The sequence below is a fragment of the Atractosteus spatula genome, chromosome 8 (genome assembly GCF_055471065.1).
Source record: "Atractosteus spatula isolate fAtrSpa1 chromosome 8, fAtrSpa1.hap1, whole genome shotgun sequence".
Classification (NCBI taxonomy): Eukaryota; Metazoa; Chordata; class Actinopteri; order Semionotiformes; family Lepisosteidae; genus Atractosteus; species Atractosteus spatula.
In genome coordinates this window covers 31,228,404-31,250,956 of record NC_142713.1, presented here as the reverse complement: position 1 = coordinate 31,250,956, position 22,553 = coordinate 31,228,404, and the positions used below count along the sequence as shown (strand labels likewise).

At 42.8% G+C, this 22,553-nt stretch overlaps 1 protein-coding gene across 1 annotated transcript; it reads right to left on the bottom strand.

Annotated features, from left to right (window-relative positions):
• Positions 1–4,048: 4,048 nt before the first annotated feature.
• rtcb (RNA 2',3'-cyclic phosphate and 5'-OH ligase) lies at positions 4,049–22,500 on the bottom strand. Its single transcript, XM_088922868.1, has 12 exons — positions 22,313–22,500; positions 20,852–20,930; positions 20,063–20,130; positions 18,985–19,084; positions 10,674–10,830; positions 9,961–10,117; positions 9,154–9,313; positions 8,739–8,914; positions 8,159–8,347; positions 7,713–7,823; positions 6,099–6,218; positions 4,049–5,086 (listed from the first exon to the last, which is right to left on the bottom strand). The coding sequence occupies exons 1-12, from the start codon at positions 22,403–22,405 to the stop codon at positions 4,979–4,981; spliced, it is 1,518 nt and encodes a 505-aa protein (XP_088778994.1). The 5' UTR covers positions 22,406–22,500; the 3' UTR covers positions 4,049–4,978.
• Between the last annotated feature and the right edge of the window lie 53 nt (positions 22,501–22,553).

The following is a 22,553-nucleotide window of genomic DNA, read 5'->3' as shown; positions in this document are numbered from 1 at the left end:
GTGTTCTCAAAGACGGTTTTCCGAACTCATACATCAGAAAAACTACAGAAACCAAAAATTATCATGCAGCTAGAATCACTTCTTCCCCTTTCTCTTGACGACAGACTCACTTTCTTCTGAATTTTCTCCATACATTGGAGGTTTCATTTCACACCTCTCCACACCTATTCTGACTTCACACCTCTTGATTGGCCTCTCTTTCTGTCCCCTGCTCCCGCCTCTCACTCCTCCTCTCTCCCAGCCTTTGTCCTCCTGCTACATTACCTTTGCTTACTGCCCTGTCTTTCTCACACCTGAAGAAGGCCCCACGGCCGAAATGTTGTGTTTTCTTTCTTTTTTTTCAGCATGGAATAAACCTATTATTGGGTCCTTTGCAGCCTACACATGCTGACACAGCTACCCACCTGAACTACCAATAAAGTCTACTAAAATGGCTGAAAAATAAATGTTATAAACTGTTTTAAATTAATATTTATACGCTTTTGTATGCATCTATGTTCCTTTGTCTTACTTTATGGGGTATTTTTTTTTATTTCATAATCAGGGAGAAGCTAAAATGACCTGTCCTAGACCACGGTTCACAATTGCAAAATGGCAAAAAATCTATAAAAATCTCTTGAAACAATGAAATACCTACACCGACTGATAGAAGTGACATGGAAATGTTCATATTTAGCCATATTTGATAAAAATGTTTTTTCTGTAAATGCTATCTCAAAAATTGTGGCCCAACTTTAGTGTCAACATCATCAGATTTTTACAAAAGTGTTATAAAATCAGGAATAAAAATGGGCAGATAACCAAGGGCCCCCTTTGGACTTCCTGGTTTCGTTGTGTATGACATCTCCTCATGGTCTGGTAGGTTTTTTATTTTATTATAAATTTAACAATTTTTCAAATGGCCATGTCACAACCCTAAGCCGTTAACTCCATTGTCTTTTAGATTAAAAAAAAATAAATGTCAAAATGTTTGTATTTCAGTAGTTCGAAAAGACCTTTTTATAAATAGGCTCTGTAGAGAACGGGTGAGGAAAACGAACGTAATTTTGTCATCTCCGTTCAATGTCAAATCCTTCAGATATTTCGTCGTACGGTGTTGACATCAAGGCTGACGGAGTTGATTATGCACAATTTTATCAACTATAATTGTAATATGCAATTAAAATCAGCTAAGAATCTTGAGCTTTTTTTTTACAACATTGTTGTGGATGAATAAACACATAAGATTATTTAGTCCTGCTTTTATATTTTAGGCACACAGGGCTAGACAGGGAACACCGAAGGAAGAGAAGGGAGAGAATTAACAGTCAACCAGACAGTAAAGGCTCAAGAATTAGAAAACGAGAGAAAGATGGAGAAGAGTGTCTGAAGGAAAAATAACACAAATAGGAGACTTAAGTGAGACAAAAAAGAAAGGTGTGGAGACGGTCACAGAGAGAGCTTAGCACAAGAAACTACTACAGTTAGCTGACACCCCCTGACAGGCCACTGGATCAGAGCTCTAATGAACCTGGCTGCAGCAGACAGTATGTTGAAGGAGAGAACGCAAGGAGAAGATCCAGGAAAAGCAATGCAAGAGAGCTGAAGGACTTCAAAGAGAGACTAAAGAAAATTAATAGAGACAGAAGTATAAGAAGCAAGGAGAGCGAGCTAGGCAGGTAAAGTACTACTCCAGCAAAGTAGTTGAGTCTCCCAAAACCATGACTGAGAAAATGTTAAGGGGAAGTGCACTGAGAAATCCCTCAATCAAGAGAACTCTGCTTTTCCACAATACTTTGTGGAAACTTTGGGAATTTAGCCTGAACAAACACAAATCTGAAGCAAGGAGTCGAGCTCTAACTGCATCAGGCACGGTTCTAAAAAAAATACCACCTCTTTCAAAAGGTCAAAGAATTTGGAATAACTTATAAGACAATGTCAAAGACAAATCAAAACAGACCAAAAAAACAACAACTTTCCTTCAACTGCTCACCAAAGAAGTACAAGAATTCTTTCACAACTGCACGCATGACAACAGAAAAAAATGACTCGATAACAAGAAACAAAAGAAAGCATCAAAGAGTGATTCTCACAGATTCAATGATGAACCTCCATAAGGAATTCACTACAAGTAATGCCACTCTAAACCTCATTTACTCATCATTTGCTCTGAGACCCTTCTATATTACAGCCGCAAAACCGTGAGATGAGATAATGTGTTGGTGTCAACAGCATGAAAATACAGTCTTAATGCTTGATGTTTTAAAAGCATCAGGGTTAACATGATAGCTTCCAGCTAGTGTGCTGCTCCCCAGTAACTGAAGCATTTCTTCTTAGCACTCTTCTTGTCTAAACAAGGAAACATATCTTATCCTCGAGTATGAAAAAATGCACATCCAGTGGAAGCAATGGAAAATAATAATAATAATTAATAATAATTGCTTACACTAATATAGCACAATTTTCTGGACACTCCACTCAAAGCGCTTTACAGGTAATGGGGAAGAGTGGAAGAATCCACAGAACATGGAACAGACATGGTTAGTCACCTATGACCCAGTGAATAAAAGTTAAACCTTATATTTCCTGGCAATGAACATTCAGATGCATTCTGAAACTTAAATGGTTTATGTTTTAGTTAGAAATTGTCAGTTCAAGCAAATTAGTCTAGACAGTTTTTGATGTTCTAAGAAGTAAAACAATTTTTGAAATGTATTCTCAACTTCATCACTTACTGGTCAACTCCATCAAATAATCACCTCCGTCAGAGGTCTTTTTCCAATATTTTCTAGAAAATGACATTTACCACTGCAATATAACTGTTTATTTTGATGAAACACTTGTCTTTCACAACTGAAGTGTTTTTTTTTTATATTTCAAGCATGTCTACATTAATTTTTCTCAAAATCAAAGTCTGTACTAGAAAATAATTGGCACGGAATGATTTCTTGCTGATTTTTTCTAAAATAAACCTTTACAAATATTATGACAATATTTGATAAAAAGTTTACATTTTGTTACACTTAAGGGCTTCATTCTCTTTAGAAGAAACCATTTTAAAATACTATGCTTTTTACTGTGTCTGATGGAGTCGACAAAACATTCAGTGGTCAACTGCAAAAAAGAAATTTTAAGAAAAACTATTTCAAACAGGAGGTTGTTCCTTTATAAAGTCTGATGGCTAAGATCCTAGTCAAAACATTTAATACATTTTGCTTAAACCAAAAAATCTAAATTAAGAAAAAAAATCTTGTTTTGTCCAAGATGTCAAGAATGCATGAGTCTTGAATGTGTTGCATTTCACTCAGAAGTGGAATAGGTACTCCCTAAAGATGTCAGAAATTCAGAACAATTGGTAAGCATCGTCAAATGTTATCCGGTTATTACGTGCATTGAAAACATCTACTATTTCCACATATTTCTGCCACATTTCATTTTCAGCTCTTAAACCTGAAATGAACACCTCAAGCTGGAAGATCAGAATGTCAAAACTGTTTACAACCTGCTCATTTAAAACTGTTTATATCACCAATAAACTGCAAGTCTATTTTCTTTCGTTTCAAAGTAACCACCTCTCAGCAGGCTCTTTTTGACCACTATTCAGCAGCCTTAACTTGTTAAATTACTTGCACTTGTGATATTGAATGTACTATATGGAGCTGTGCACATCTGGTATTAATGCATATGGCAGATCAAGACACTTTGCATCAGACTATAGCTTTGCAAGCCACGAAAAAGGCTAACTTCCACTTAAGTTAATGAAAATAAAATGGTAAATAAGTAGGCAGAAACAAAAAGTAGGCAAAGAGGGAAAATGTACTTTAGTGTGCAGCTTGAAGAAGAACTGGACACCCTTGTCACAAATATAAAACTTCGGTGAGTAGGGGGATGGCTACACATCACAGTTAGAAAGCAGGTCTGGAATTCTGTGGAAGTCAGAGGGCCGAGAAGGAGACATGAGGTACAGACCGGTGGGATAATAGAAGTTGGATAGACACCAACAGAAATACAAGCTGGGGGAAAAAAATGGGATCCTGGTTTTTGACTAAATAAAGCATACAACACACACTTTGCTACTCAATTGGTTTTATTTTAAGCCCACACCATTTTTACTGTTGACCCAGCCTATGCTGTAAACTCTGAACAGAAACATTCACCAGGGTCACAGCCTCTCAATTCAGAGAAAAAAAAAATCACATTTTTCATTTTTAAGGTGGATGTGGGGGCACCCTCTGCCCATGTTACTATCAACTCTTGTTATATTTCTGGTAAAGAAGCTGACAACAGAACATATTACAGTATATGATGTTTTGGTGATTTTAAACTGTTCTAAAGCTTAACAGAACTCATTCACTTTTGCAGTACAGTTCCACGTCTGAAAATCCATGACTACAGACTGCAAACAAAGGAGCAGGCATCATGTAGAACACAAGATGGGCTACAAGAGGAAGACATGGGGAGTGTAGCCCACTCCTGGAAAAATAATTCATGCACCAAAGGAGCAAGACGTTCTGAAGCACTTCATAAACACCACCCTTTTAAGTAATCAAGATTTTCAGATATGAAGATTTAAATTAACAAGTTATAGCATACTTCTGGTTATGCCATGAAATACAGTGGTCCAATTTTGCAACCACAATTTTAACAAGGGAAAAAAATATTCATCTTAAAGTTTAATCAACATAATCAGGTATCCGTTTACTCTGGTTTTAGTCTAATTTATAAGAACATATATTGCAAAATTCCACTCTGAAAACTTCAAATTTCATTTCTGTGTATTTTGCCAAACACAAATTCTCCGCAACAGGCATTTCAAACAAAACTGCGCATTGGGGCTTTAAAGAAGTCAATTATCTTTATCCAACATTAAATTTCATTTTAAAAATCTCATAGACTTTTCTATTTTCCACCAATTCAAAATCATACAGCCTCCCTGGTAACTTCCGCATGAAGCAATTCAGTCCCAAACCTTTCAATAAATTCAGCACCGTTCAAGTGTTTATCCCTTGATAACAGCAATGGGCCTCAGTTTGATGGCTTTTTGGCTAATTCCAGCATCGTGGCAAGTGTTCACAACATCCGTCACGTTTTTGTATGATTCCGGTGCCTGGAAAAGAGAAAGGAATTTTTACATTACTGAAACTACTCCTTGGGCTCCTTGTAAGAAAGTCTAATAGGGAAGCATATAGGACTGTGATAAATAAATAGGAAGTTAATCTGCAATTCATTTGAAGGCAATATTGCCTATTCCATTCAAGAAGAAAACTTAACTGATAGCAAATGACTAATTTTGTTAGCTTTCCAAACTGCTACACAATTTCAAAGATATTAGACACATAAGAAATTAAGTTAACATTAGTGACTGCTTCAGTGTAATTCTAAAAGCTTGCTCTGTTTCTGATGCTTCAAGGCACAACAGCTCTTCATTGTTTGACCCAAAACTGGCAACGTAGTGAAATGAGGTGGGCTCCAGCCTTCCCACAATAGTAGGAGGAAGCCATTATCTGAACTCAGAGAGTCTGCTTCCTAATATAGTTGTGATTAACACTGGCAACACAGGAAACTCACAGCAGTAACCAAATCACTTCTCAAGGAAGAATTTTCTGCTGTGAATATTGCCGTTCTAAGGCTCTTCAAATGGAGGAGGAGACCCGCTTTATCCAGTACTGAAGTTTTGCACCCACCTAGGTGAGGCACTGCAGTCATGATGCACCAGCACAGCACTGTAGATGAAAGTGCTTCTTGAGTTGAGTTAAGGCTAGATTTTACAAGCCCAGAGTCGAACACAGCCAGAACACCAGGGTTAAATTATTATTCTTGCAAACAAGCCATGGCATCTTTAATGACCAAGAAGTCAGGACCTCGACTTGGGTTTACATCTCGTCTAAAGGACAGCAGTCCTTACAGCACACTGTCCCCCGTCACTATACCAGGGCAGAGATTTGGAAATCCAGGTCAGGAGATGAGAGTGACACCTACTGGAGCACTGTTACCCCCTGCAACAGCGACCTGATTTTCCTTATGTCTCCCAATCCAGAAACCAGCCTCCAAAGAGATCCAGCTAGAATACTTCTCAGAAAAAAAGAAAAAGTCCCCAAGGCTTCGTGTTATGTACTTACTTCCTCCATGACAAGCTTAGGCGAGGCAACTCTTATGGCGATGCCCTTGTCTGCCAGTTTGTCCAGAACATCTTGGAAATCCAGGTTACGACGTGATTTCGCACGAGAAAGAGCTCGGCCCTAAAACGTCATCAGAAAAAGGAGGACACGTGAACAAGAGCAGCAATTATTCTGACATTTTAATCACAGCAGAACATCTTCTGACAGCTGATAATAATAATTAAAAAAAACTATTTTATATAGCGCCTTTAAAAGTGGCTTCTCAAAGCGCTTTACAGAATGACAACAATAAATAAAAAAAATACACAAGATAAAACACAATTACAATATACAGAGGAGACTGTGGATGGTGGTACTAAGAAAGGCAGAGGGGTGAAGAATGGAACCAGTTAAGTAAAGGCTTTTCTGAAGAAGAGGGTTTTGAGTCTGGATTTGAAGGAGTTTAGAGAAGGTGACTCTCTGATATCCTTGGGCAGAGGGTTCCAGAGCTTGGGGGCATAACAGGAGAAGGCCCTGTCACCCATACAATGTAGACGGGCTTGGAGGACAGAAAGGAGAGCAGAATTAGAAGAGCAAAGATTGCGAGGTTGGGAGTAGGGCAATAATAGATCAGATAGGTACTGAGGTGCCAAGCCATGCAGAGCCTTATAGGTGAGCATGAGGATTTTAAAGTCTACACAGAATTTGACCGGAAGCCAGTGCAAGGGCTCCAGGATAGGAGTAATGCACTAGACCAGGTCAGGATTCTGGCTGCTGAATTTTGGACATACTGCAGTTTGTTCAAAGTAGATTTAGATACCCCAGCGAGTAGAGCATTATAGTAGTTAATTCTAGAGAACACAAATGTGTTGATCAGCTTTTCAGCCACAGTGATGGCATAGGGCGTAGTCTAGCGATATTTCTGAGGTGGGAAAAAAAGATAATAAAACAGAGGAATGGCTTAAGCTCACGTGAGTAAGGCAGTAAGTCTCAGCACTTTCCAGCTATCCCCACGCTCACAATAATATAGGAAACATTTTAAAAAATTGGGTTCCTTGCAGAAATAATCCTTTTCCCTCACAACACAGTACTGGCATGCAACACACTAGTTGGCATTCATCATATTAGAAGCCCAAATAGACAAGAGGGGATGTGTATTCTGGGTATTTGAAAATCACAAAAACAAAACTAAAAGCTAAACGGTCCTTTTTCTTGAATCAGTTGTTTCAAACCTGGTGTTATGTAATTCAGTACCATAACCTCTCATCTCTGTGACGTCTCAAGGTTTGCTATCCAAGACTGCCAAAAAGAGCACTTCCTGCATCCTCCTTTACTATAGGAGAACTACAGTAAAGCATGCATACACGTATAAGAAACAGCTACTCTTAATATTGATTTTTATAAAAATGACTAAAAAAAATGTATAGTAATGACTATGTTAAGTGTCTAAGTGCTAGTATATGTTTCGAGTCTATGTAACACTGGGGATGGTCTTTTGTCTCTCTGGGCTCCCTGTAAAACCACGTTTTAATTGTGCTTGAAAAATCCAATTTAAAATTGTTCCACACAACTGTGCTCTGAATCAAAGAAGAAACATTGTTTTCAGAAATAAAAATAATTTTAATAAAGCCTTACAGCTCCATGGCAGGTGGTGCCAAAAGTCTCCGTCATGCCCTGCTCAGTTCCTGTCAGAACATAGCTGCAGGTTCCCATGGTGCCACCGATGAGAACTGGCTGTCCGGTCAACTGTAGGAGAATAAAATGAACATGGAAGAGCTGTTCAACTGGCAGCTGTGTGCAGCAGGGCTCAGAGCTCGGTACTTGTAACTGGATGCTGGCAGTTTCAAATTCCAGGTGCAGCACTGCTGGTGCACCCTTGAGTAAGACTGCACCAGTAAAATGGCAAGCAGTAGAAATGGATATAAATGTAATCGATGTACTTTGTATAAAAGCAACAGCCTTACTGGTGATTACACAGACTCGTGCCTAAATATAAATCTGTACAAAAAGAAAATTGACATTTTGGTAAAAAGAGGAGATCTGCCAGTCAGGTTGGAGAATGAGGGACACTGTGGCCCCACCTGGTAATCGACAGCGATCAAGGGGTGGTGTGGAGGGAAGGCTCTGGTGGACCCCTTCCTGTGCACCAGCAGCGTCTTCTGCTTCCCGTCCACCATGTGCTCCTCCACCTTAGCGATGTTGTGAGAGACGTCGTAGATCACGTGCATGTCCAGGTCATCGGGGGTGGTGGTGAACACCTTCGAAAAAGCCTGAGCCACAACCAAGAAAAAAAAAGGATTTCAGAAGCAGCACATGTTCAGACTGGCACCACCTTAACATCATACTTGTTGTCACTTGTTGCACAACCTCCAGACAAAACACTCAACTATATAAATTATATTCAATTGCATCTCCAGTTAGGGTTAAATTTAATCTGATATTAAGAAGCTTCTGAAGTTCTGAACTACAAATTTACTTCACTGCACTCAAATACACACTAATGAAATTTCGTATTGAAAACACACACACACTCACCCTCCGTCAGCTCTGGAATAAAGTTAAATTTCTGCCATTTTGGTTAACATATACATGCCAGGTGACTGCAGGCTCTGGCTGGCTGGCTGGCTGGCTCAGGTAGGGCAGCACAGGACTCCCGCCTACCTGTCTGGTTAGGAAGGTCATGGACGAGCGGTTGACCCAGGCGTAATTTCCTGCTGCCGCCATTCCCTTCAGGTAGTCCTGGCCTTCCTCAGACGTGATCCGGGCACAGGCCAGCTGGCGGTCATTCACGGTAATCTTGTCCCTCTTCATCGCCTTCTCCATCGCCACCAGGGCATCTAACGACAGAGAGCGATCAACCATTCTCCATCAATACTGGTCCTCTACTCTTTGGACCTCCGGGCAAATAAGTATTACAGCCCAGAAACGAGGCTTAAGGATTAAGATGCCATTGAAGTTTTTTTTACTTTATAGTGTAAAATGTTCTGTGTTTTTAAAATAAACTGTTTCTCTGGGAAAGAAAAAAAAGTTATTTCTCTACAGACTACTAAAAGATGAACAGCAGTGATCTCGGTACCTGTTGCTACCTGATGCCCAAGGCCTCTGCTCCCACTGTGGATCATGACGCACACCTGTCCTTTGTGATCAATGCCCATTTTCTTGGCTGCATAATCATTGTAAATTTCATCCACCACCTGGATCTCTGCATAGTGGTTCCCAGCACCAAGGGTTCCCAGCTGAAAGATAAAAAAAGATCCTCCTATTTAGTCCAGTCATTGTACTCTGAGTCTGGAATTTCAGAACAGAGTGCTCCGTTCTGAGACGCAAACCGTGTAAGATCTGTATAAAAAATGCTATGCATGCAGTTGGAAGCAGTGCAGATCAGGCTTTACAAGAAAATTACATGTTTATTATATGTTTTCTAACTACTTCATCTATCATCCAATTTTGGGTCATGGGGGAGCTGAAGTCTATCCCAGCAAGTAATGGGTACAAAGCTGGGTACACCCTGGATGGGACGCTAGTTCATTGCAGGGCACACAGAAACAGACAAACCTACATCTAGAGCCACTCATACCAGAGGCTAATTGACATACCAGGATCTGTTTGGATAAGGAGGCAACTGGAAACCAATGCAAAGATTGGAAGAACATACAAACGCCATGCAGATAGCACCCCAAGTCAAGAATTGAACCCAGGGCCCTAGCGCTACAAGGCAGCAATGCTAACCACTGCACCACCCAATGGTTATTATTAAGAGAAAAATAAGGGTTAAAGTCTTAACAAAATCAAAAACACGCTCCAGACCAGTTTCCAATAGCTGTTACAAGCTGCTTGAGGGTCCCCTGCTGTGCAGAGAGGCCGCCTCAGTATGTCTCTGTACCTGCGGAAGGCCTCTCTTCTTGGCCTTGGAGGAGACCTTGGTTGGATCAGCCTGCAGCATCCTGCCGTACTCCTCACAGTGCTCCTTATCTTCTGCCCAGGCGTAGCCCTCCCGCAGGGACCAGTCCACCCCCATCTCCAGCGCTTCCTCTAGGTCCCTACAGCACCACAACGGCTTAAAGACAACTGTTTGCCAACAAGAGAGACCTTGCGAACTTTACAGCACGCTTTTGGTCACCTAGTCGGACACCTAAATTCCTGTTTGCAATTGTCAGCACACCTATAGCAAACCTTTCGTCATCATCTTCCTGAACATCAGAAGGCCAGCACGCGCATTCATCGCTTCAACTTCAAAATATAAATCACTGCATTTTATCACTTCCACCCCATGCTGACAGCAAATCAGTTTCTGTTTTCACCACAATCTGGACAGAAACACATTCTGCTCTGCTTGTGGAGCTGATGAAGCGACCGAATGGAACAAAACCTGGGGTGAATATACCCCCAATATCACACGAGAATGGATGAAAGGAAATGCCATAAAGAAATATGAGATATGAACTATATCTATAATAAAAGTAATGAAAATAAGGTACTCCTGGTCCATCCGCCCAGTATTCCTAGAGGTCTCTCTGGGCTCCAGCGCACACTCTGGCCTGGGGCAGTGACGCCAGCTCGGGGGGGGGGGGTGAGGGAACGGCGCGCTGTCCTTACTTTGCGCCCATGGGGATGACTCCCTTCGAGCCCACGCCTACAGGTATGTGGTCGAACATGGCTTGTGCGAGCTGCTCCTTCACCGGCTGCACATCCCCCTCGTCCAGGTTGGTGCGCAGCAGCCGGACCCCGCAGTTAATGTCGAAGCCCACGCCACCTGGTCCAGACAGAGCACAGCGCATTTCCGACTGCCCAGACCTCCCAGACGCATACATCTGCTCTTCAACTTCTCGATTTTCACTTCAGAATTAAAACTATATCCCAGCAGTGAAGGGGAATGAAAGGGAGTCTGGGTTACATTTCTTTTTGTAACTATATTCTACAGACACAAGATCTTAACATTACCTTAACAACAAACTCATAAGGATGATTTTTGGGGAAAAAAAAATGTCGTCTACTATTTTTTTTCACACTACCACGTATTTATTGTTCTGGTTATTATTTATTGTTTGTGATGTACTGCGAACATTGTGTTGTCTGTCGTACTGTGACTGTCCTGAGAGACAATCGCAAATAAGAATTCCAATGTACATATGGCAATAAACAATTGTACCTACCTCTATACCTCTGTTTTCTACTAATAACTACTTAAATGAGACACATTTTCAATAAAGGAACCACAATAGTTGACATTAATAAAGCTAAAACAAAAACTGTTACAGCAGGGATTTAGACTGAACATACAAAACAGCATATGGAATACTTCTCTGGTACAGTAGTTCATATACATCCATGTCCTTTTATAACCTGGGCAGAGCGATGGATATATACCGGTACAGTTATTCAGCTCATCCTGTTGCTTAGTTTGGGCCCAAAATCAAACTTCTAGAAGAAATGCTAGTTATGATTCTAGATTGTTTTCACACTTCCAGGACAACCCCAGCCAAGAAAAAGTCAAGGGGGACCAAACCTGAAGTCCTGACGGTAACAGTATGTCAGGGATATAGACTTCAATGTGTACTCATTAGCAACTTGTAGCCCTCTCCAATATCTTAAGAATTGTTGCTAAACTGCTACTATTTTAGTTATCAGAAGCACAGGGCGATATTCAAACAGCACACGGGATTACAGCACTCACCTAAAAAAGTAATAAAGTTGTAGCGGCGAGGCTTAATAATAAGGCAGAATTAAGTGTTTCTGAGCTTCCCAAATGAGGCCCCATTTCTCTGTTCATCTCTGTGGTGCAGCCACAGAGAGACCATTAGGGTGATTTAAGGTTTCCTAGGACAGCTCCCAAAGGGGGGTGCACTTAGCTAAGCCTGGCTATCATGATCAATGGTCATCCATTGGCGCCTATCAGTCTAGGGAGTGCCGGATGGACATCTGGACTGCATTACTAAGTGTCAGGACTAAGTGACTCATATCTCACCTTGATCAACCAATCAGGGACTGGTAGGGCTGAGTAACCCACGTGGGACTCTGATGCCCATGGAACTTTCAGCCAATCAACGAGCTGAAGTTCCTCCAGGTAAAAACAGGCAACACAGGCCTGGAGATTCAGATTCAACAAGATTCAGATTCGGGAGATTCAGTAAGATTCTGGAGAGGATTCTGTGGACTGTTCTAAAGGGAATTCAAAGGAGAATTCCAGGGCAGGACGGCCCAGGAGCAGAAGGCTCCCAAGGGCAGGACATTCTCGCAGCGCGCCTCCTGACCATCCCGAGACTCAGCCCGGACAACCACGGAACGGCCAGTGTGTCCGAGTGCCAGAACTTTCCTTTGTTCTAAGAGTCTAGAGTGGAGGTTGCCAGAGAGTAACCAGCAGCAGGCCTCGTGAACAGGTCAGAACTGTGGACAGCTGAATCACCATTCAGAACTAGCTCTTCATCAGGAACGAACCAGTCCTCTTCCTGACTTGCTGGGATCCACAGTCATCTTTTCTCCTGTGCACAAACTTTGCTAGTTAAAGCCAACACTAACTAGCCGGTCAGTGAGCATCAGCAGCGCACCGTCGCAAGCCGCACAGCACAGCCTGGCACGGAGCCAGAGAGCGCGGATTGGACAGCAACAAGCCTGCAGCTGATTGTTTGTGCCTGCAGGAGATCTGAATCCCCAGAAATTGGATGAGTATTCAACTTCAATGCATTACAGCTCGAGAATTCAATTGTTATCCCAACCAGTTGATATCAATTTAATTCCTAAGAGTTATGTACTTGTTTTGAGTATCTAATGTAGAAGTTATAACCAAGTTCATTTACGAAACGGTCTTAATGAATGATATACTGAACGTATGTCCTCTTGATGTGTAACACTTCGTAACTGATTGAATATATACCTTTTGTATTCTGATAACCCTCTCGATAAGATCTGTTAGGTTTACATGCATATTCTATGTATTAATAAATTTATCCTCGTGTATTAGTACCTGTGTGTGCGCGTTGTTTGAGTTATGTCGCGTGGTTGGATTCTAAAGCCATCAAAAGAATCAACTTTGTGATTTACTGCTACAATTGAAAATTGTCTCAGTAAATGCCCAAACCCTACAGAACTGGTGCCTTCAGAGAGCCACTATGATTACATATTTGGCGTCCCTGAACGGCTATGAAACACTACATTTATGGCGTCCCTGGGTGGGCGTGGCAAGACTGAAATGAATCAACCAAGCGGAATAATTCATATAAAACGCCGCGGGTTTCATACACGATAATACAGTGTGCTGAAAGCCGAAAGAAAAAAAAAAGTTCCCCTTGCTCTTTAAGCAGTGCTTGATTGTTTTGTGATCTTTTGCAATCTACCGGGTTGATTGCATACTTGATCTTGTGGTTTTCTGTGGTAAAACTGTGATTTCGTACTTAAAAGTAATACTCTTTAAGTTTAACGATGGTTGCTAAAAGGTCTGAATTCGAGTCGCTATTAAGCACTCTCTCTAGCAGCGACAAGTCTGACCACGATCTCTTCCATATCTCCGTCAGCGGAGAAGCTAGAAGAATAAATCTCCATTCATTGAGAGAGCTAGCGAAGGACATAGAGAGATTTGACCCCGCAGTGTCAGAGAATAATATCGAGAGTTATATTCAAGACCTCAGGTATAACCTGCAGTTCCTGCCAAACGCCACAGAACAGGAGAAAGTGTTTCTGGTCAGGAAAACTACCAGCAGAGCTGTACATGAGTGGATGGCTAGGCAGATGAAAGAAGTCTGTAATGACTTTGAGCAGCTATGTCAAGCACTTATCGAAGAATACAGTGCGTTTATTGACCCGACTGCCGCGATAGCCGCCGCCCTTAACATTAAGCACGAGAGAGCAGAGTCCCCTCGCGAATATTACGAGAGACTTAGACGAACTTATTTTGCAGGGCGAAATGATGAGGGTTGCGAAGAGAACATACATTTCAAGGGTTTATTCATTGCGAATCTCCACCCATCAGTCAGAAAGATGATCTTAATGCATACAGATGCACAGACCATGAAAATGACTGATATTAAGAGATTCGTGCAGAAAGCCTGGGAGTATGATGTCCAAAGTCGCTCTGAGCAAAAAGCTGCTAAAGCGACCGTGTTCGCCGTCAGAGCCAGCAGGGTTAATTCCCTCCTGCTCGAAGGAGCACAGGCTCCTGAGCTGGCTAAGCCCCGTTCCAAAGCATGCACACAGGACCGCACCCAGCGTCCTAAGTGCCATGAGAACACCGGGGGAGGAAAAGGGCTAGATAAAGCTGAACAAAAGGATTCAGTAGCCACCCGCCTGGCCAGGCTTGAACAAGCTTTATTAGGACAGGAACAACCGCTCCCCAAGGCTGCCGGAAGCGTGAATGAGCTGATACTCTCCACTGGAGGAGGCGGAGACCCGCCCCCTCCCACTCCCTCAGTCTATCTGATTGAGCGGAAGGGTTCCTGCCTGGATGAGGTCAGCCACTCCCAAGCGAGTGCTGACTCCACCCCTGAAGTCACAGAGCAGACAGTAAAACACAGAGGAAAAGCAGGAAGCTTTTACCTCAAGGCTGCCATGGGAGATGTCTTACCCAGTGAGACACTGATTGACACTGAGGTTGAAAGGTGTTTGATGTCACACGGCAAGCTCAAACGGGTTGAAAAAGAAAAGGGCATGCGACTCAGAGTGGAACCTTTGGTGGATCACCAGAAAGGCAAAGTGTGGAAACAGGTCAAGGCTCCTAAGCCTTCTGTACAGAAGGAAAGGGGGGCCAAGAGGCAGACTGTGCTCACACAGTGCCCACCGAACACAGAAGCCTATGTGGGGATTCCTTCTGTTCCCTCTGGACAAGAAATAAAAATATTTTCTTGTTCCCCGGATATACAGGGAAGTCGTGTCCCGGCTGAGGTCACAACAGCCTCCATGCCACAGGAGCGGTGCTCCAAGCAGCCGCCTGATCCACCAGGTAAAGCACACACCTTTTACATCCCTAAAGAGGAGCAGATCTCCCCACCTGGCGATGAAAAGGAGCTTTCCCTGTGCACCCTGGCACCCAAGAGGGGTCAGGACCACCACCCTGCAGTGGTGGAAGGGATCCAGATGGCAGGAGAGCAGGTTGGTGATGTAGCCCTCACCCTTAGCCCTGAGAGGTCCTCTATTAGTGAGGATCGGCTTGAGCAGCTGTCACAGGGCCACCGCCAGGTGCCCCTGGTGCAACATTCACAGGTTAGACAGGAGGTCCAGCTGGACGCTGAGACTACTGCGCTGTGGACACACCTGATCCCAGATGCCAATTCCCTCTGCTGTGACCCAGGGAACCTGCAGTCAGGTAACATTATTTCTCACAACTACCAGGTAGTGAGTGAGACTGACCTGATTGTTCCTGCCTCAACGGCAGGGTTGCCAACACACCCAGTCCCCCAGAAGGGACAGGGAATGAAAGCCGAGCCGGTTTTCTTACAGCCACCAGCTCAGTCTGTCAGTCTGAGTCTGACCAACAGTGGTTCAGCCAGACTGGAGCTGGATGGTCAAGTCACCCGCCTGCCAGTGCAGGACATCGCAAAGAGGGGTGTCAGAATCCCCGCCTGCACTGACATGGGCCTGGTGGGTGATAGCGAGTTCAAAGACAGTGAACTAGCTATCCCAGTGCTGGGGCAGCTCCCTGAACCCCTAGCGAGGGAAGGGGGGAGCGAGCAGGTGTCCTACACCCACGCCCAGCGAACGATTGTAAACATGCCGATAGAGGGATTCCTCAATCAGGAAGTGTGCAGGGTGGACCTGAACAGTGAGAATGGGGTAACAATCCCAGATCACTCAGGTGCTCCAGATGACCACTCAGCCGAGGGTCAGGCATGCTCCACCGCTGCACCGCCCCCTGCAGGGTTCCTAGAGCACAGGCATGAACAAATCGAAAAAGCAGATGCCCTGGAAATGGAGGAGCAGCATCAGCAGCTGTGTCAGATCTCCCCAGATTTCCAGGATGTTGGTGCCCAAGATGCCACATGGCATACTGAGAAAGACACCATGTACACGCTGCGCCAGCTTAGAAAGGCAACAGTCACTCAGAAGGAGATGACTGGGATCAGCCACCCTAAAAGACTTTTGGGAGGACTGATTGCTGCCACCACTGTTGTGCATTTGCTCTTTTTGGTAGGTTTGTGTGCTACTGGCACTCTCACCCTGACTGCCCCAAGAAGGCAGGTGTCAGAGAGGCCAGAGGGTAGTGACAGACTGTATCGACAGCAGCAAAAGTTGGAAAGCTTAGGGAAAATCCTACAGGCAACTTCCTATGCAACAGGGTTAAACCTTATTCCCCAACCAGTGGACATGATTGTTGGTGTTATACAGTGGGTTTATGCTTGTGTGCAACAGGCCAGAATGTTGACACAAGACCTGTTAAGGGAGCTTAGTGCCACTGTAGCCAGTCTAACCACGGCACAATTCCCAACCCACTTGATTCCACTCTTCTCAGTAGAGGAGTGTGTGACATTAACCCCATCGTTCATAGCTCACCCAGAAGGCAAACCAAGATTGAATTCGGTTCCAAATCTTGAGATGGGTATGGCTACCAAAGCTATCCATTGGCTGTGTCTAAACGATTCACCAATGAAGGGTGTAAAGCTACTAACGAGCAGAGGAAGGTTAATGAACCCCATGAAGAGCAGGTGGGAAGTAAATGGCTGGTCAGCACACCACATTTAACTGACACTGTGACTTGTGACAGGCATGATGCAGCTACCTAATAAAACAGTTCCTTTAAGTTCCTGAGGAGGCCATAGTACAGCATGGTAACTTAACACTGTACGGTCTAGAACCAGACAACATAAGACCAAACTTGAGGTCATGGATGCCTTCAGGTGCCACACTAAGGAATTGGATAGAAATCCAAGAAACAGTAAGCCCTGAAGAGGTACAGGTAGTTAGTTTGCTTTAATGGAACAAACCTCCAAACCACCCTAGCAGATACCCAACACAGGTGTTCTGGTTTATCGGGGGGCTGGGAACAGGAACTGGTGTTATTGTAACACTGCTGCCGGGTAGCTGGATCATGACTGACAGTGTACTCTGAATGATGTACTCTTACATCAAGATGTACTCCGGGTAGCATGAATGAGTCAAAGGTAGCATGCCAAAAGAAAGGAAGTGACTTCTCCCCAAATATCTACCACAGAGGTATCAGATATTGACAGTGAACTTCCTGATGTGTAATTCCTAGACTTAGATAATGTCTCCTACCGTGTTTATACATACTCCAGATGTTATTCATCCTGTTTGTATCCAATGCTGGTTCCGGTATGAATTCTCGAGGAGTAATGTGGACATTTAAGATTAATGTTCTAATGGCAAGGGACATCACTTAACTCTGTTTTTGTTTTGAAGGCAACAACGCCTCAGGACCTCGTGACCTTCAGAAAGGGGGGATATGTAGCGGCGAGGCTTAATAATAAGGCAGAATTAAGTGTTTCTGAGCTTCCCAAATGAGGCCCCATTTCTCTGTTCATCTCTGTGGTGCAGCCACAGAGAGACCATTAGGGTGATTTAAGGTTTCCTAGGACAGCTCCCAAAGGGGGGTGCACTTAGCTAAGCCTGGCTATCATGATCAATGGTCATCCATTGGCGCCTATCAGTCTAGGGAGTGCCGGATGGACATCTGGACTGCATTACTAAGTGTCAGGACTAAGTGACTCATATCTCACCTTGATCAACCAATCAGGGACTGGTAGGGCTGAGTAACCCACGTGGGACTCTGATGCCCATGGAACTTTCAGCCAATCAACGAGCTGAAGTTCCTCCAGGTAAAAACAGGCAACACAGGCCTGGAGATTCAGATTCAACAAGATTCAGATTCGGGAGATTCAGTAAGATTCTGGAGAGGATTCTGTGGACTGTTCTAAAGGGAATTCAAAGGAGAATTCCAGGGCAGGACGGCCCAGGAGCAGAAGGCTCCCAAGGGCAGGACATTCTCGCAGCGCGCCTCCTGACCATCCCGAGACTCAGCCCGGACAACCACGGAACGGCCAGTGTGTCCGAGTGCCAGAACTTTCCTTTGTTCTAAGAGTCTAGAGTGGAGGTTGCCAGAGAGTAACCAGCAGCAGGCCTCGTGAACAGGTCAGAACTGTGGACAGCTGAATCACCATTCAGAACTAGCTCTTCATCAGGAACGAACCAGTCCTCTTCCTGACTTGCTGGGATCCACAGTCATCTTTTCTCCTGTGCACAAACTTTGCTAGTTAAAGCCAACACTAACTAGCCGGTCAGTGAGCATCAGCAGCGCACCGTCGCAAGCCGCACAGCACAGCCTGGCACGGAGCCAGAGAGCGCGGATTGGACAGCAACAAGCCTGCAGCTGATTGTTTGTGCCTGCAGGAGATCTGAATCCCCAGAAATTGGATGAGTATTCAACTTCAATGCATTACAGCTCGAGAATTCAATTGTTATCCCAACCAGTTGATATCAATTTAATTCCTAAGAGTTATGTACTTGTTTTGAGTATCTAATGTAGAAGTTATAACCAAGTTCATTTACGAAACGGTCTTAATGAATGATATACTGAACGTATGTCCTCTTGATGTGTAACACTTCGTAACTGATTGAATATATACCTTTTGTATTCTGATAACCCTCTCGATAAGATCTGTTAGGTTTACATGCATATTCTATGTATTAATAAATTTATCCTCGTGTATTAGTACCTGTGTGTGCGCGTTGTTTGAGTTATGTCGCGTGGTTGGATTCTAAAGCCATCAAAAGAATCAACTTTGTGATTTACTGCTACAATTGAAAATTGTCTCAGTAAATGCCCAAACCCTACAGAACTGGTGCCTTCAGAGAGCCACTATGATTACATATTTGGCGTCCCTGAACGGCTATGAAACACTACAAAGTCATACATAATTCCCTGTGCTGTTGGCAGTAAAAGGTTTTAAGAGTCTGTATGCATTACCTGGGGAAACTACAGCGCAGGGGTCACTCATATCAAACGCTGCCATATTGCCAATTGCAAAGCCATATCCAGAGTGGACATCGGGGAGGCCAATAGATCGCTGAAAGACAGAAAAGGTTCGATCAGAACTTTTGTTAAATTTAATTTAAACAGAAATAAAAAAAAAACCTTTCCTCCCCCCTGCAAAATCCCTCTGTCATCATTAGAACCACCTCCAAGCTATTCAACAAAACCCCAGCAGTGAAATTTTGCAGGACTAGTGGAAGCACTTTAGCCTGTTCTTAAAGGATACCATGGATTCTGCTTCAACTAGCTTTGTTAAAGTTTTTGAATAATTGTATCAACTACCTACATAGCCTTGTCTGTTACAGGGGTGAATGATTCAGTTCCTTTATTCTAACTTTCCCTTCAGATTATGAAAATAAGTCCAACTGCTTTCCTTGGTACTGTCTCTAAAGTAGCAAGATCTTTCTTGTCACGTAAACTCAACACAGTATTCCACGCGTGTTCCAACTAGCGTATTGTATATTTTTAACTTGACTTTACTTGATTTATGCTCAATATATCATTCATGATCTGGGGGGTTCACAGCCAGCAATTTCCTAACCTGGCAAGAAGAGCCCAACAACGTCTAACAACGACAGGTCATGACCTGGAGATCACAAAAGATCCTTACAAGATGCCAATGTTTTCACACTGCCAGTTCCACTGCCTACGAAATGCCAGGTTGCTACAGTCCACAGATAAACCGTGAGGGAACAGTCATTGCTTGCAAGCCAGATGACCGCAAGGGCTCACCAATTTTCATTCAAGCGAAGGAATAATGTGTGAGCAACACCTCTGGCCGGCCAGCCAGCAGAGGAATCGAGCCCTCAAGGCCATGTGCACATCACCCTTCTTAAGCTTGTGTGATAGTGACTTTCTCTGGAGGTGAAAAGGTGACTTTTGGATGTCCAGCTCGCCTTATTTGAGCTCGAACATCTGTGGCATGAGCTGGGATGAGGTGTAGCACCTAGAGCCCGGAGAGAAATGAGCACGGCTTCTGAAGAAAGAGCTCCGACTTGTTTCAGGCACTCACGTGTACAATTCCTGGCAGTGCAGCAACATTGCCAATCTGCTTCATTGCTGGAAGAAATCCACCGAAGCCTGAAAAAAATTCAGCAAATATTGGCACATTGGTTTGGTCGAATTCTTTCACACTTCTCATACTTAACACATTCAATGTAAAAGGCACAAATAACCTTTTTAACATGTCTTATGTTCAATTATAAGACTTTGAACACAGGGTAATAATAATAATAATAACATCACTTTATTAACCCTTTACAATTTTCTCGCATTAGGAATTATCTTTTCGCATACCCCAGCTTGCTCTCCATGAGACACACAGACAGGGAGAGAGCCTGGGGTCAGAGCGCAGGGTCTGCCATTGTACGGCGCCCCTGGAGCAGTTGGGCTTAAGGGCCTTGCTCAGGGGCCCAACAGAGTAGGATTCCTCTGCCGGCTGCGGGATTTGAACCGGCAACCTTCCAGCCACAGATGCAGATCCTTAGCCACAGAGCCACCGCTCCGCCCCAGGTTACAAAAGGTCATTTACTTTTCTCCACTATTTTGACTGTTAGTAGTTAAATGATCCAAGAATTGCATCAAGGTTTTAAAGGTTGCACAAATTACTGATTGAAGTAAAACAGTTAGTGCAGAAAATCCGAGAATGTTGTTACTTGAGCAAGACCCTCCTCATTAATAACTGACCAGGACAAACAGCCAAGAAAAACATTTCTTCCGCGCTACTTGTTTTGCCTTCTTCGGACCAAAACTGAATTTAACATTAACCCTTTAAAACAGATTTTGTATTATAGGCTCCTACCTCCCCCTCGACAGGCATTTCGGAGCTCCTCAAACATCAGCTTCTCCAAAGGATCGTTCACATAGAAAACACCTTCCACCTGTACCAAGACACAGCAGAGAACAGCTTTGTTTCAGTCTCGCCATTAAAGTTACCACATTTAACAAACAGGTTAATTAACGATTGTCAATATTATTATATCAATATTTCCAGATACCAATTAATGGCGGTTTCTTTAACGTCTCAGATTAACTCATGCGTGATTTCAAATAAACTTTGTACGTTATCTCCTCCACCCTGATAAGAAATGTTTTCTTTGGTGTGGGCTTAAACAAGTTATGATTCATTGCTGTTGCAATCCTGGTCTTCAAGAGGCCTTTAGAAAAATGCCTCGCAAAACACATTACTTGCATCTTTAGGATTATGAAACAAAATAGCTGAATATTCTATGGCACCAAAGATATACAGAAATAATAGAAAACACCTTCCACCTGTACCAAGACACAGCAGAGAACAGCTTTGTTTCAGTCTCGCCATTAAAGTTACCACATTTAACAAACAGGTTAATTAACGATTGTCAATATTATTATATCAATATTTCCAGATACCAATTAATGGCGGTTTCTTTAACGTCTCAGATTAACTCATGCGTGATTTCAAATAAACTTTGTACGTTATCTCCTCCACCCTGATAAGAAATGTTTTCTTTGGTGTGGGCTTAAACAAGTTATGATTCATTGCTGTTGCAATCCTGGTCTTCAAGAGGCCTTTAGAAAAATGCCTCGCAAAACACATTACTTGCATCTTTAGGATTATGAAACAAAATAGCTGAATATTCTATGGCACCAAAGATATACAGAAATAATAGAAAACACCTTCCACCTGTACCAAGACACAGCAGAGAACAGCTTTGTTTCAGTCTCGCCAATAAAGTTACCACATTTAACAAACAGGTTAACTAACGACTGTCACTATTATTATATTAATATTTCCAGATACCAATTAATCGCGATTTCTTTAATGCCTCAGATTAATTCATGCGTGATTTAAAATAAACTTTATAAATGTATCTCTTCTACCCTGATAAGAAATGTTTTCTTTGGTGTACCCTTTTAAACAGGTTATGATTCAATACTGTAGCAATCCTGGCCTTCAAAAGGCCTTTAGGAATTTGCCTCGTAAAGCACATTACTTGAATCGTTCGGATTATGAAAAAAAGTAGTTGAATATTCTATGGCACCGAAAATATACAGAAGTTATTCAAGTACGTGTCCGTTTTACAAAGCTTAAATGTTATTTAAAAAACCGACACGTAATGAAGTACAACTAAGGCAGGATTTTGTATACACTAATAGGATATCATGAAAAACTAAAACCTAATGGGTTTAAAAAACAAAAGTAGGTTTTTGTTATTTTTAATGAACTGTCTACCGTCCACATTTTTGTCACATTAGTCCGATTCAATAGGTAGTTCAACTTTACCTGCATGTTGGGTACAAATCCTTTTCGGATCCGCCAGCAATTCTTGCTGATTTTATCCAAATACTGTAGCTCATCATTGTAGCTCCGACTCATTTTATCTTTTGGTATTTCACAAAACGCGTGTCTTCTTTAAAGCTGAAGTATATATTATATGCCACAGCACAGTGACGTAAAACCCTGCAAACTACGGGTCTTCAGAGAGCTCAAAATATGCGAATCCCGATCAGAAACGCGTTATTTT